Source organism: Bombina bombina, chromosome 4 (genome assembly GCF_027579735.1).
Source record: "Bombina bombina isolate aBomBom1 chromosome 4, aBomBom1.pri, whole genome shotgun sequence".
NCBI lineage: Eukaryota > Metazoa > Chordata > Amphibia > Anura > Bombinatoridae > Bombina > Bombina bombina.
Genome location: NC_069502.1, coordinates 247,428,699 through 247,443,722, shown reverse-complemented (window position 1 = coordinate 247,443,722; position 15,024 = coordinate 247,428,699). Strand labels below are relative to the sequence as shown.

At 39.9% G+C, this 15,024-nt stretch overlaps 1 protein-coding gene across 1 annotated transcript in view; it reads right to left on the bottom strand.

Moving 5' to 3' along the window:
* Window positions 1-644: 644 nt before the first annotated feature.
* The window catches only part of LOC128657242 (zinc finger protein 14-like), a 53,761-nt gene continuing 39,381 nt past the window's right edge, over window positions 645-15,024 (bottom strand). The window contains exons 2-3 of the mRNA XM_053711514.1: window positions 5,500-5,558; window positions 645-1,735 (exon numbers count right to left, since the gene is read on the bottom strand). Coding sequence (XP_053567489.1) covers window positions 645-1,735; window positions 5,500-5,558 — 1,150 coding nt within the window. The remainder of the gene's footprint in view (window positions 1,736-5,499; window positions 5,559-15,024) is intronic.

The following is a 15,024-nucleotide window of genomic DNA, read 5'->3' as shown; positions in this document are numbered from 1 at the left end:
ATACTGTACTGTACATCCTGGTGCTGTGATATGGTAGTGCACATCCTGGTGGTGTGATACTGTAGTGCACATTCTGGTGGTGTGATACTGTAGTGTACATCCTGTTGCTGTGATATTGTAGTGCACATCCTGGTGGTGTGATACTGTAGTGTACATTCTGGTAGTGTGATACTGTAGTGTAAATCCTGGTGGTGTTATACTGTAGTGCACATTCTGGTTGTGTGATGCAGTAGTGTACATCCTGGTGGTGTTATACTGTAGTGCACATTCTGGTGGTGTGATACAGTAGTGTACATCCTGGTGGTGTGATATTTTAGTGAAACTCCTGGTGGTGTGATATAGTAGTGCACATCCTGGTGGTGTGATACTGCAGTGCACATCCTGGTGGTGTGATACAGTAGTGTACATCTTGGTGGTGTGATACTGTAGTGTACATCTTGGTGGTGTGATACAGTAGTGTACATACTGGTGGTGTGATACTGTAGTGTACATCCTGGTGGTGTGATACAGTAGTGTACATCCTGGCGGTGTGATACTGTAGTGTACATCCTGGTGGTGTGATTCTGTGGTTTACATCCTGGTGGTGTGAGACTGTAGTGTACATACTGGTAGTGTGATTCTGTAGTGTAAATCCTGGTGGTGTGCTACCTTAGTGTACATCCTGGTGGTGTGAGAAGTGTAAATTCTGGTGGTGTGATGCAGTAGTGTACATCCTGGTTGTGCAATACAGTAGTGTACATCCTGGTGGTGTGATACTGTAGTGCACATCCTGGTGGTGTTATATAGTAGTGTACATCCTGGTGGTGTGATACTGTAGTGTTCATTCTGGTGGTGTGATACTGTAGTGTAAATCCTGGTGGTGTGAAACTGTAGTACAAATTCTGGTGGTGTGATACTGTAGTGTACATCCTGGTGCTGTGATATGGTAGTGCACATCCTGGTGGTGTGATACTGTAGTGCACATCCTGGTGGTGTGATACTGTAGTGTACATCCTGGTGCTGTGATAATGTAGTGTACATTCTGGTGGTGTAATACAGTAGTGTACATCCTTGTGGTGTGATATTGTAGTGAAACTCCTGGTGGTGTGATACAGTAGTGTACATCCTGGTGGTGTGATATAGTAGTATACATCCTGGTGGTGTGATACTGTAGTGTACATTTTGGTGGTGTGATATAGTAGTGCTCTTCCTGGTGGTGTGATACTGTAGTGCACATCCTGGTGGTGTGATACTGTAGTACACATCCTGGTGGTGTGATACTGTAGTGCACATCCTGGTGCTGTGATATAGTAGTGCACATTCTGGTGGTGTGATACTGTAGTGCACATCCTGGTGCTGTGATATAGTACTGCACTTCCTGGTGGTGTGATACTGTAGTGCACATCCTGGTGATGTGATACTGTAGTGCACATCCTGGTGGTGTGATACTGTAGTGCACATCCTGGTGCTGTGATATAGTAGTGCACATCCTGGTGGTGTGATACTGTAGTACACATCCTGGTTGTGTGATACTGTAGTGCCCATCCTGGTGATGTGATACTGTAGTGCACATCCTGGTGCTGTGATATAGTAGTGCACATCCTGGTGGTGTGATACATTAGTGCACATCCTGGTGGTGTGATACTGTAGTGCACTTCCTGGTGGTGTGATACAGTAGTGTACATCCTGGTGGTGTGATATTGTAGTGAAACTCCTGGTGGTGTGATACTGTAGTGTACATTCTGGTGGTGTGATACTGTAAGGAGATTTGAGGAGAATTATATCTCAATTCTGATGTTAACCTACTCTGCTACCACTCAGTCTCACACCAAACCTGTGGTTCTAAGATTGTATATAGAACCAGGATTTTGCTCATAGATCTGAGGCTGACTGAGGGCAGTCAAGAGTATTGGATCTGCAGAGAGAACTATCTCTATTTGGATTAATTCAGAGTTAGAGTGAACAGAATAAATTATTCAGTAACTCAATTTATACTAACATTATAAATTAGATTTTAGGTGTGTCACTGTATATATGATTGTTTTCTTCCTGGTAAGCTAATCTCAGTATTTAGCTGTAGAGAGCTAGCATAGAAATATTAAACAATAATTTGTATCATGTTTCCAGTTTAGTAAAAAATATATTCAATATTCTGACCGTGAAGCTCTTAGTAGTAGATCAATGGTGTAGCTTTAAACAGCAGTAATAGACATCAATCACCATGCAGGTTTGTCTCTAATGACACTTATTAGCCAAGTATTAAGTTAGTTAGTTGCCACAATATTTTCAGCGTGTGCTCCTTATACAAACTGCCTGCAATGCGATACCGATAAAATATTTACACAGTCAGTATTCAGTTGTTCATGAACAAGGTTTAAGGTAATTTACAGATCTTTATTCTGAAGTAATTCGAAGTGTTACGTGTTTCAGGTGGATGTTTGTTAATCGACTGTGAGAACATTCAGGCCGTGCAATGTGACGTCATCCGGAGCGGCTTGCGTTTCACAGCTGATCTACTTTCGGCAGCCTATGCAGGGAAGGAGTTGATACAAAGTTAATATAAAGGAAAGAGTAATCCAGGTAGACAGGAAGGCTTATGAATTAGGCCAGGGGATCTTCGTTGATCCACAAAGTAATCTTGAGACCGTAGGAATCGTTATCCCAGTTAAGAGAGGGCTAAGAGTGAGTTGCTCCCAATTCGGTATGAAAACCCAAACTAGCAAATTACTTAGCAACATTGAAAGGGAGGAGGAGTCTTTTATAGGGTAGTGATAGCTTTTCCTTAAAGGTATACGCCATAAAATACCGGTACATGACAGATACTGTTGTGCACAATCCTGGTGGTGTGATACTGTAGTGAAAATCCTAGTGGTGTGATACTGTAGTGTGAAGTTTGGTGGTGTGATACTGTAATGTACATCCTGGCAGTGTGATACAGTAGTGCATATCCTGGTGGTGTGATACTGTTGTGTAAATCCTGGTGGTGTGATACAGTAGTAGACATCCTGGTCGTGTAATACAGTAGTGTAAATCTTGGTGTTGTGATACAGTAGTGTATATCCTGGTGGTGTGATACAGTAGTGTATATCCTGGTTGTGTGATACAGTAGTGTTAATCTTGCTGGTGTGATACAGTAGTGTAAATCCTGGTGGTGTGATACAGTAGTGTACATACTGGTGGTTTGATACAGTAGTGTAAATCCTGGTAGTGTAATACAGTAGTGCACATCCTGGTTGTGTGATACAGTAGTGTACCTCCTGGTGGTGTGATACAGTAATTTAAATCCTGGTGGTGTGATGCAGTAGTGCATATCCTGGTGGTTTGATAGAGTAGTGCACATCCTGGTGGTGTGATACAGTAGTGTACATCCTGATTCAGTAATGTACATCCTGGTGGTGTAATGCATTAGTGCACATTCTGGTGGTGTGATATAGTAGTGTACATCCTGGTGGTTTGATATAATAGTTTACATCCTGGTGGTGTGATATAGTAGTGTACATTTTGGTGGTGTGATACAGTAGTGTACATCCTGGTGGTGTTATACAGTAGTGCACATCCTGGCAGTGTGATACTGTAGTGCACATCCTAGTGGTGTGATACTGTAGTTCACATCCTGGTGGTGTGAAACAATAGTGTACATCCTGGTGGTGTGATATGATAATGTACATCCTAGTGGTGTGAAATAGTAGTGCACATCCTGGTAGTGTGATACAGTAGTGTACATCCTGCTGGTGTGATGCAGTAGTGTACATCCTAGTGGTGTGATACAGTAGTGTACATCCTGGCAGTGTGATACAGTAGTGTACATCCTGGTGGTGTGATACAGTAGTGTACATCCTGGTGGTGTGATACAGTAGTGCACATCCTGGTGGTGTGATACTGTAGTGCACATCCTGGTGGTGTGATACAGTAGTGTACATCCTAGTGGTGTGATACTGTAGTGTACATCCTGGTGGTGTGATACAGTAGTGCACATCCTAGTGGTGTGATACAGTAGTGTACATCCTGGTGGTGTGATACAGTAGTGCACATCCTGGTAGTGTGATACAGTAGTGTACATCCTAGTGGTGTGATACTGTAGTGTACATCCTGGTAGTGTGATGCAGTAGTGTACATCCTAGTGGTGTGATACTGTAGTGTACATCCTGGTGGTGTGATGCAGTAGTGTACATCCTGGTGGTGTGATGCAGTAGTGTACATCCTGATGGTGTGATACAGTAGTGCACATCCTAGTGGTGTGATACTGTAGTGTACATCCTGGTGGTGTGATACAGTAGTGCACATCCTGGAAGTGTGATACAGTAGTGTTCATCCTAGTGGTGTGATACTGTAGTGTACATCCTGGTGGTGTGATGCAGTAGTGTACATCCTAGTGGTGTGATATTGTAGTGTACATCTTGGTGGTGTGATACTGTAGTGTACATCCTAGTGGTGTGATACTGTAGTGTACATCCTGGTGGTGTGATGCAGTAGTGTACATCCTAGTGGTGTGATATTGTAGTGTACATCTTGGTGGTGTGATACTGTAGTGTACATCCTAGTGGTGTGATATGGTAATGTACATCGTGGGTGAAATTCCAGTGTTAGATAAACATTCTTTTGACCCCCCCATAATGATTGTTTTTTCCGCATGGTTAGTGGTCCTCGTTTCATGTGCAAGATATTTTATGTATTGGCCATCTCATACTACTATAGATTACATTAGGAACGACTACTAATGAAAGTGTGACACATATCAGTGAAGTGATGCTCAATGAATTTCAAACACAATCTCACCTTTACTACGATGCTCCTCGGCAACCTTATATACCTACATTGTACTGTAATATATATAACTAAAAACTTTTGTATCATGCAAAATAAAGTGTGAAAAAATATCTTTTTTGGCTTCAAAGTAAAGTAAAATGTTAAGTAAAAGAAATAAATTGAAATTAAAAACAAATACTGCAGGATTGATTTTTACTTCCTATTAATAGTCACAGGCTAATAAGAACAACTGCTTCTTCTTTATTGGTGGAGAGGAACACGCCTCTGTAAGTGTGGTAAGAAAACATCTGTTTGTTCAGGACAGGAACACAAGTTCCCTCTTTTAGGTAAAACAAATTGTATGGCCATTGTGACAACTTTTTTCTGCATTTGGTGTTATACGCCTGTCATCCATTACCACTAATATGGCACTTCAGCTCTGTCAACAGAGTGACAGTTTAACACACCAAGTAGTCAGTCATAGTTAATATGACAGGCTATCTGGTCTCTGCATTTGCACTTTTTGCTATAATTGCTATTCAGACTCTATGATAGTTCAGCCTTTTGTTTTAAGCATCAAAGGTTTCAGAATGCTGTGATTAGTGCTAGATGAATAGGCTCACTTTGTTCACACGTCAGTGTACTGATTAATAGAAGAACTTTTTGCCTGGAGTAAAGAGTTTTTACTAAACAGGCAATAGACTTGAAGAGTTCTGGGCAACCTTAAAGGGATAGTCTAATCAAAATTAAACTTTCATTATTCAGATAACAAACCTTGACTCTCCAGATGTTTTAGAACTACATTTTCCATTATGCTTGTGTCTTTAAGCTGCCTAAGCATCATGGGAAATGTAGTTTTAAAACATCTGGAGGGCCAAGGTTGCTGACCACTGAGATAGTGCATGCAATTTTAAGCAACTTTCTAATTTACTCCTATTATCAATTTTTCTTCATTCTCTTGATATCTTTATTTGAAAAAGCAAGAATGTAAGCTTAAAGGGCCATTATACACTCATTTTTTCTTTGCATAAATGTTTTGTAGATGATCTATTTATAAAGCCCATAAAGTTTTTTTTTTTTAAATAAATGTATAGTTTTGCTTATTTTTAAATAACATTGCTCTGATTTTCAGACTCCTAACCAAGCCCCAAAGTTTTATTTGAATACCGTCAGCTACCTTCTCCAGCTTGCTCCTGTTTGTGTAAAGGGTCTTTTCATATGCAAAAGAAGGGGTAGTGTCTTATTTCCCACTTGCAGTGGGCTTTCCAACTGCCTTTTCAGCAGAGCTAAACTGAAAGCTTCTAAGTACGTTTTTAAACCATTTTATACTGGATTTTTATATCAGTATCTGTGCATCTTATTCTTTATAGTAGTGTCTATTACATGCAGTTATATGAAAATGAGTGTATACTGTCCCTTTAAGAGCCAGTCCATTTTTGCTTCATCACCTGGGTAGTGCTTGTTGATTGGTGGTTACATTTAGACACCAATCAGCAAGTGCTACCCAGGTGCTGAACCAAAAATGGCCCAGCACCTAAGCTTACATTCTTGCTTTTTCCAATAAAGATAGCAAAAGAATGAAGAAAAATTGATAATAGGAGTAAATTAGAAAGTTGCTTAAAATTGCATGCTCTATCTGAATCATGACATTTTAATTTTGACTAGACTATCCCTTTAAAGGCAACCTATAAACCTAGTATTCAATTCTATTTTTTGTGGAATATATATCTATCCCCATACTCCTATAATACTTATTTATCTTAACTTATTTAGACTATTCATTCTAATGTTTCTACCCTACACTTTCTGCTTCCCCAGCGTTGTCATTGTTTACTCTAACTACATCATACTTTTGATAGATTTAGGATTTAACTTATTTGTGATAATTTCAAAATTAAAGCTGTCACCATGAAAATATTTTCTGAGTGACAATTGCCTCTATTTATCAAGCTTTCAACCGCAAATACTCTGGAATTCCGCAGCGTATTTGTGGCGAGCCTGGTTCGCTGTAGTTATCAAACCCTACAGACCGGCAAAAGTAGAATATAGTGACGTAACATACGATCCGCCGGACTCAGTCCGACACAGATCGATGGTTACGTCACTACAGATGTTCCGAACGCAAGTTCGGCACAATATGACTACTTTTGCTAGTTATCAAAAAACTAGCAGGTACGCTCACCACTATTCCGGCCCAGCGTACCTGGTTTTCAATCCTGGAGGCGGCGGATGCCATAGGAATCAATGGGAGTCTGACAGCAGCGAAAGCTTATGTTCGCTGTTGCCCGATATCCCATTGATTCATATGGGAAATGTATACACCTAACACCCTAACAAGTACCCCGAGTCTAAACTCCCCTAATCTGCCCCCCCTACACCGCCGCCACCTACAGTATACTTATTAACCCTTAATCTGCCATCCCTACACTGCTGCCACCTAAATAAAATGTTTAACCCCTAAACCGACCGCTCCCGGACCCCGCCGCAACTAAATAAAATGTTTAACCCCTAAACCACCGCTTACGGACCCTGCCGCCACCTACATTAAATGTATTAACCCCTAATCTCCCGCCCCCAACGTCTCCGCCACCTACATTAAATTTATTAACCCCTAAACCTAAGTCTAACCCTAACCCTAACACCTCCTAATTTAAATATAATTTAAATTAATCTAAATAAATATTCCTAGCATTAAATAAATTATACCTATTTAAGAATAAATACTTACTATAAAATAAACCCTAAGCTAGCTACAATATAACTAATAGTTTCATTGTAGCTATTTTAGGATTTATTTTTATTTTACAGGTAAGTTTTTATTTATTTTAACTAGGTACAATAGTTATTAAATAGTTATTAACTATTTAATAACTACCTAGTTAAAAAATACAAAAGTACCTGTAAAATAAAACCTAACCTAAGTTACAATAAAACCTAACTCTACACTATAATTAAATTAATTCCCTAAATTAAAATAAATGAATTACAATTAAATACAATTAAATAAAATTAACTAAAGTACAAAAAAACCAAACACTAAATTACAGAAAATAATAAAATAATTACAAGAATTTTAAACTAATTAAACCTACTCTAATCCCCCTTATAAAATAAAAAAGCCCCCCAAAATAATAAAAATCCCTACCCTATACTAAATTACAAATAGCCCTTAAAAGGGCTTTTTGCGGGGCATTGCCCCAAAGTAATCAGCTCTTTTACCTGTAAAAAAAAATACAATACCCCCCAACAGTAAAACCCACCACCCACACACCCAACCCTACTCTAAAACCCACCCAATCCCCCCTTAATAAAAGCTTTGCAATGTGATAGGGGATGGTAGGAGTTAGTCGATGATAGATTTTGTACCTATTGTATAAATCAGAAGGGGTATGTAATATACCAGTACTTTGTAGTCACTTATAATAGTTAAGGTACGTATCTATTGTGGATTCTTAGAGAGCAGAACTAAACAACTAGGAATACTAATTGTACAAAGAGATACACTTAGGATTGATAGAAAAGAATACCACAGAAAAAATAAATTTCTCTAACTCCAATTATTCATATAGATGTAGGATTACTCTATCTATTAAAATGTTCCATATCATTCATACTTTAATTCTTTATTATTGCAACTAGGAACAAACATTCACACAGAAGTAGCCTGAAAGAGTTAAAAACACTTAAACCCAGTTAAATAGGATTGATATGATAAGCAATAATATGTATATTTATCCTGATGCCCACAACAATATAATGTAAGATAAGCTAAGCCCTTACAATCCGAGGGCTGATTTACTTTTAAGTTTTTATATTTTTAGGTAAATAGTAGGCACCAGGAATCAACAAATATTCATAAAAATAAAGGTTCTTTTTTAACTTAGGTAAGCTGTTAAAAAGCGACAGACAGGAGAGAACTAGCTTCTCCTGCTGGACCCCTGACGCGCGTTTCACAGAAACCTAACACTACCCCCCTGAAGATCACCCTACCTTGAGACGTCTTCACCCAACCGGGCAGAAGTGGTCCTCAAGATGGTCCGAAGTCTTCATCCTATCCGGGCAGAAGAGGTCCTCCAGACGGCCAGAAGTCATCATCCAGGCGGCATCTTCTATCTTCATCCATCCGGAGCGGAGCGGGTCCATCTTCAAACCAGCCGATGCGGAGCATCCTTCCAGGCCGACGACTACCCGATGAATGAATATTCCTTTAAATGACATCCTACAAGATGGCGTCCCTTGAATTCCGATTGGCTGATAGAATTAGATAGAATCAGCCAATCGGAATTAAGGTAGGAAAAATCCCATTGGCTGATGCAATCAGTCAATAGGATTGAAGTTTAATCCTATTGGCTTATCCAATCATCCAATAGGATTGAGCTCGCATTCTATTGGCTGATTGGAACAGCCAATCGGAATTCAAGGGACGCCATCTTGGATGACGTCATTTAAAGGAATATCCATTCGTCGGGTAGTTGACGGCCTGGAAGGATGCTCCGCGTCGACTGGCTTGAAGATGGACCCGCTCCGCTCCGGATGGATGAAGATAGAAGATGCCGCCTGGATGAAGACTTCTGGCCGTCTGGAGGACCTCTTCTGCCTGGATAGGATGAAGACTTCGGACAGCCTGGATGACCACTTCTGCTCTGTTGGGTGAAGACGTCTCAAGGTAGGGTGATCTTCAAGGGGGTAGTGTTAGGTTTTATTAAGGGGGGATTGGGTGGGTTTTAGAATAGGGTTGGATGTGTGGGTGGTGGGTTTTACTGTTGGGGGGTATTGTATTTCTTTTTACAGGTAAAAGAGCTTATTACTTCGGGGCAATGCCCCGCAAAAAGCCCTTTTAAGGGCTATTTGTAATATAGTATAGGGTAGAGGTTTTTATTATTTTGGGGGGCTTTTTTATTTTATTAGGGGGATTAGAGTAGGTGTAATTAGTTTAAAATTCTTGTAATTATTTTATTATTTTTTGTAATTTAGTGTTTGTTTTTTGTACTTCATTTATTTTAATTTAGGTAATTAATTTAATTGTAGTGTAGTGTTAGGTGTAATTGTAACTTAGGTTAGGTTTTATTTTACAGGTAAATTTGTCTTTATTTTAACTAGTAAGTTATTAAATAGTTAATAACGATTTAATAACTATTCTACCTAGTTAAAATAAATACAAACTTGCCTGTAAAATAAAAATAAATCCTAAGGCCTAGATTTAGAGTTCGGCGGTAGCCGTCAAAACCAGCGTTAGAGGCTCCTAACGCTGGTTTTGGCCGCCCGCTGGTATTTGGAGTCAGTGATTAAAGGGTCTAACGCTCACTTTTCAGCCGCGACTTTTCCATACCGCAGATCCCCCTACGCCATTTGCGTAGCCTATCTTTTCAATGGGATCTTTCTAACGCCGGTATTTAGAGTCGTTTCTGCAGTGAGCGTTAGAGCTCTAACGACAAGATTCCAGCCGCCTGAAAAAAGCAGGAGTTAAGAGCTTTCTGGCTAACGCCGGTTTATAAAGCTCTTAACTACTGTACCCTAAAGTACACTAACACCCATAAACTACCTATGTACCCCTAAACCGAGGTCCCCCCACATCGCCGCCACTCGATTAAAATTTTTAACCCCTAATCTGCCGACCGCCACCTACGTTATACTTATGTACCCCTAATCTGCTGCCCCTAACCCCGCCGACCCCTATATTATATTTATTAACCCCTAACTTGCCCCCCACAACGTCGCCGCAAGCTACTTAAAATAATTAACCCCTAATCTTCCGACCGCAAATCGCCGCCACCTACGTTATCCCTATGTACCCCTAATCTGCTGCCCCTAACATCGCCGACCCCTATGTTATATTTATTAACCCCTAATCTGCCCCCCACAACGTCGCCGACACCTACCTACACTTATTAACCCCTAATCTGCCGAGCGGACCTGAGCGCTACTATAATAAAGTTATTAACCCCTAATCCGCCTCACTAACCCTATCATAAATAGTATTAACCCCTAATCTGCCCTCCCTAACATCGCCGACACCTACCTTCAATTATTAACCCCTAATCTGCCGACCGGAGCTCACCGCTATTCTAATAAATGTATTAACCCCTAAAGCTAAGTCTAACCTAACACTAACACCCCCCTAAATTAAATATAATTTTTATCTAACGAAATAAATTAACTCTTATTAAATAACTTATTCCTATTTAAAGCTAAATACTTACCTGTAAAATAAATCCTAATATAGCTACATTATAAATTATAATTATATTATAGCTATTTTAGGATTAATATTTATTTTACAGGCAACTTTGTAATTATTTTAACCAGGTACAATAGCTATTAAATAGTTAAGAACTATTTAATAGTTACCTAGTTAAAATAATTACAAATTTACCTGTAAAATAAATCCTAACCTAAGATATAATTAAACCTAACACTACCCTATCAATAAAATAATTAAATAAACTACCTACAATTACCTACAATTAACCTAACACTACACTATCAATAAATTAATTAAACACAATTGCTACAAATAAATACAATTAAATAAACTATCTAAAGTACAAAAAATAAAAAAGAACTAAGTTACAGAAAATAAAAAAATATTTACAAACATAAGAAAAATATTACAACAATTTTAAACTAATTACACCTACTCTAAGCCCCCTAATAAAATAACAAAGACCCCCAAAATAAAAAATTCCCTACCCTATTCTAAAATACAAAAATTACAAGCTCTTTTACCTTACCAGCCCTGAACAGGGCCCTTTGCGGGGCATGCCCCAAGAATTTCAGCTCTTTTGCCTGTAAAAAAAAACATACAATACCCCCCCCCCCCAACATTACAACCCACCACCCACATACCCCTAATCTAACCCAAACCCCCTTAAATAAACCTAACACTAATCCCCTGAAGATCTTCCTACCTTGTCTTCACCATCCAGGTATCACCGATCCGTCCTGGCTCCAAGATCTTCATCCAACCCAAGCGGGGGTTGGCGATCCATAATCCGGTGCTCCAAAGTCTTCCTCCTATCCGGCAAGAAGAGGACATCCGGACCGGCAAACATCTTCTCCAAGCGGCATCTTCTATGTTCTTCCATCCGATGACGACCGGCTCCATCTTGAAGACCTCCAGCACGGATCCATCCTCTTCTTCCGACGACTAGACGACGAATGACGGTTCCTTTAAGGGACGTCATCCAAGATGGCGTCCCTCGAATTCCGATTGGCTGATAGGATTCTATCAGCCAATCGGAATTAAGGTAGGAATTTTCTGATTGGCTGATGGAATCAGCCAATCAGAATCAAGTTCAATCCGATTGGCTGATCCAATCAGCCAATCAGATTGAGCTCGCATTCTATTGGCTGTTCCGATCAGCCAATAGAATGCGAGCTCAATCTGATTGGCTGATTGGATCAGCCAATCGGATTGAACTTGATTCTGATTGGCTGATTCCATCAGCCAATCAGAATATTCCTACCTTAATTCCGATTGGCTGATAGAATCCTATCAGCCAATCGGAATTCGAGGGACGCCATCTTGGATGACGTCCCTTAAAGGAACCGTCATTCGTCGTCTAGTCGTCGGAAGAAGAGGATGGATCCGCTCTGGAGGTCTTCAAGATGGAGCCGGTCGTCATCGGATGGAAGAACATAGAAGATGCCGCTTGGAGAAGATGTTTGCCGGTCCGGATGTCCTCTTCTTGCCGGATAGGAGGAAGACTTTGGAGCACCGGATTATGGATCGCCAACCCCCGCTTGGGTTGGATGAAGATCTTGGAGCCAGGACGGATCGGTGATACCTGGATGGTGAAGACAAGGTAGGAAGATCTTCAGGGGATTAGTGTTAGGTTTATTTAAGGGGGTTTGGGTTAGATTAGGGGTATGTGGGTGGTGGGTTGTAATGTTGGGGGGGGGGTATTGTATGTTTTTTTTTACAGGCAAAAGAGCTGAAATTCTTGGGGCATGCCCCGCAAAGGGCCCTGTTCAGGGCTGGTAAGGTAAAAGAGCTTGTAATTTTTGTATTTTAGAATAGGGTAGGGAATTTTTTATTTTGGGGGTCTTTGTTATTTTATTAGGGGGCTTAGAGTAGGTGTAATTAGTTTAAAATTGTTGTAATATTTTTCTTATGTTTGTAAATATTTTTTTATTTTCTGTAACTTAGTTCTTTTTTATTTTTTGTACTTTAGATAGTTTATTTAATTGTATTTATTTGTAGCAATTGTGTTTAATTAATTTATTGATAGTGTAGTGTTAGGTTAATTGTAGGTAATTGTAGGTAGTTTATTTAATTATTTTATTGATAGGGTAGTGTTAGGTTTAATTATATCTTAGGTTAGGATTTATTTTACAGGTAAATTTGTAATTATTTTAACTAGGTAACTATTAAATAGTTCTTAACTATTTAATAGCTATTGTACCTGGTTAAAATAATTACAAAGTTGCCTGTAAAATAAATATTAATCCTAAAATAGCTATAATATAATTATAATTTATATTGTAGCTATATTAGGATTTATTTTACAGGTAAGTATTTAGCTTTAAATAGGAATCATTTATTTAATAAGAGTTAATTTATTTCGTTAGATAAAAATTATATTTAACTTAGGGGGGTGTTAGTGTTAGGGTTAGACTTAGCTTTAGGGGTTAATCCATTTATTATAGTAGCGATGAGCTCCGGTCGGCAGATTAGGGGTTAATAATTGAAGGTAGGTGTCGGCGATGTTAGGGAGGGCAGATTAGGGGTTAATACTATTTATGATAGGGTTAGTGAGGCGGATTAGGGGTTAATAACTTTATTATAGTAGCGCTCAGGTCCGCTCGGCAGATTAGGGGTTAATAAGTGTAGGTAGGTGTCGGCGACGTTGTGGGGGGCAGATTAGGGGTTAATAAATATAACATAGGGGTCGGCGATGTTAGGGCAGCAGATTAGGGGTACATAGGGATAACGTAGGTGGCGGCGGTTTACGGAGCGGCAGATTAGGGGTTAAAAGTGTAATGCAGGGGTCAGCGATAGCGGGGGGCGGCAGATTAGGGGTTAATAAGTGTAAGGTTAGGGGTGTTTAGACTCGGGGTACATGTTAGAGTGTTAGGTGCAGACGTAGGAAGTGTTTCCCCATAGGAAACAATGGGGCTGCGTTAGGAGCTGAACGCTGCTTTTTTGCAGGTGTTAGGTTTTTTTTCAGCTCAAACAGCCCCATTGTTTCCTATGGGAGAATCGTGCACGAGCACGTTTTTGAGGCCGGCCGCGTCCGTAAGCAACTCTGGTATCGAGAGTTGCATTTGCGGTAAATATGCTCTACGCTCCTTTTTTGGAGCCTAACGCAGCATTTGTTTGAACTCTCGATACCAGAGTTAAATTTATGGTGCGGCCAGAAAAAAACCCGCGGAGCGTTAACAGCCCTTTTACCGCCAAACTCCAAATCTAGCCGTAAGATAGCTACAATGTAACTATTAGTTATATTGTAGCTATCTTAGGGTTTATTTTATAGGTAAGTATTTAGTTTTAAATAGGTATAAATTATTTCATGATATGAATATTTATATATACTGTATATTCATGATATGAATTTAAATTATATTTAAGTTAGGGGGTGTTAGGGTTAGGGTTAGACTTAGGTTTAGGGGTTAATAAATTTAATATAGTGGCGGCGACGTTGGGGGCGGGAGATTAGGTGTTAATAAATTTAATGTAGGTGGCGGCAGTGTAGGGGGTCAGATTAGGGGTTAATAAATTTAATGTAGGTAGCGGCGGTGTAGGGGGGGGGCAGATTAGGGGTTAATAAATTTAATGTAGGTGGCGGCGGTGTAGGGGGGGCAGATTAGGGGTTAATAAATTTAATGTAGGTGGTGGCGGGGTCCGTGAGCGGCGGTTTAAGGGTTAAACATTTTATTTAGTTGCGGCAAGGTCCAGGAGCGGCGGTTTAGGGGTTAATAAGTATAATGTAGGTGACGGAGGAGTAGGGGGGGCAGATTAGGGGTTAATATGTATAATGTAGGTGGCGGTGGGCTCAGGGAGTGGCGGTTTAGGGTTTAAACACTTTATTAGAGTTGCAGCGAATTCCGGGAGCAGCGGTTTAGGGGTTAAACACTTTATTAGAGTTGCGGTGGGCTCCGGGAGCGGCGGTTTAGGGGTTAATAACTTTATTTAGGTGCGGTATAGTATAGTGTGGGTGCTTAGTGACAGGGTAGCAAGAAAGCTGTGAATAAGCCGAAGAGCAGTGAGATCGATGACTGTTAGTTAACAACAGTCTGCTGCCCATCGCTCCGTACTTGATGCACGGCTTTTTGACAGCTTTTTTGATAATTTTGGAG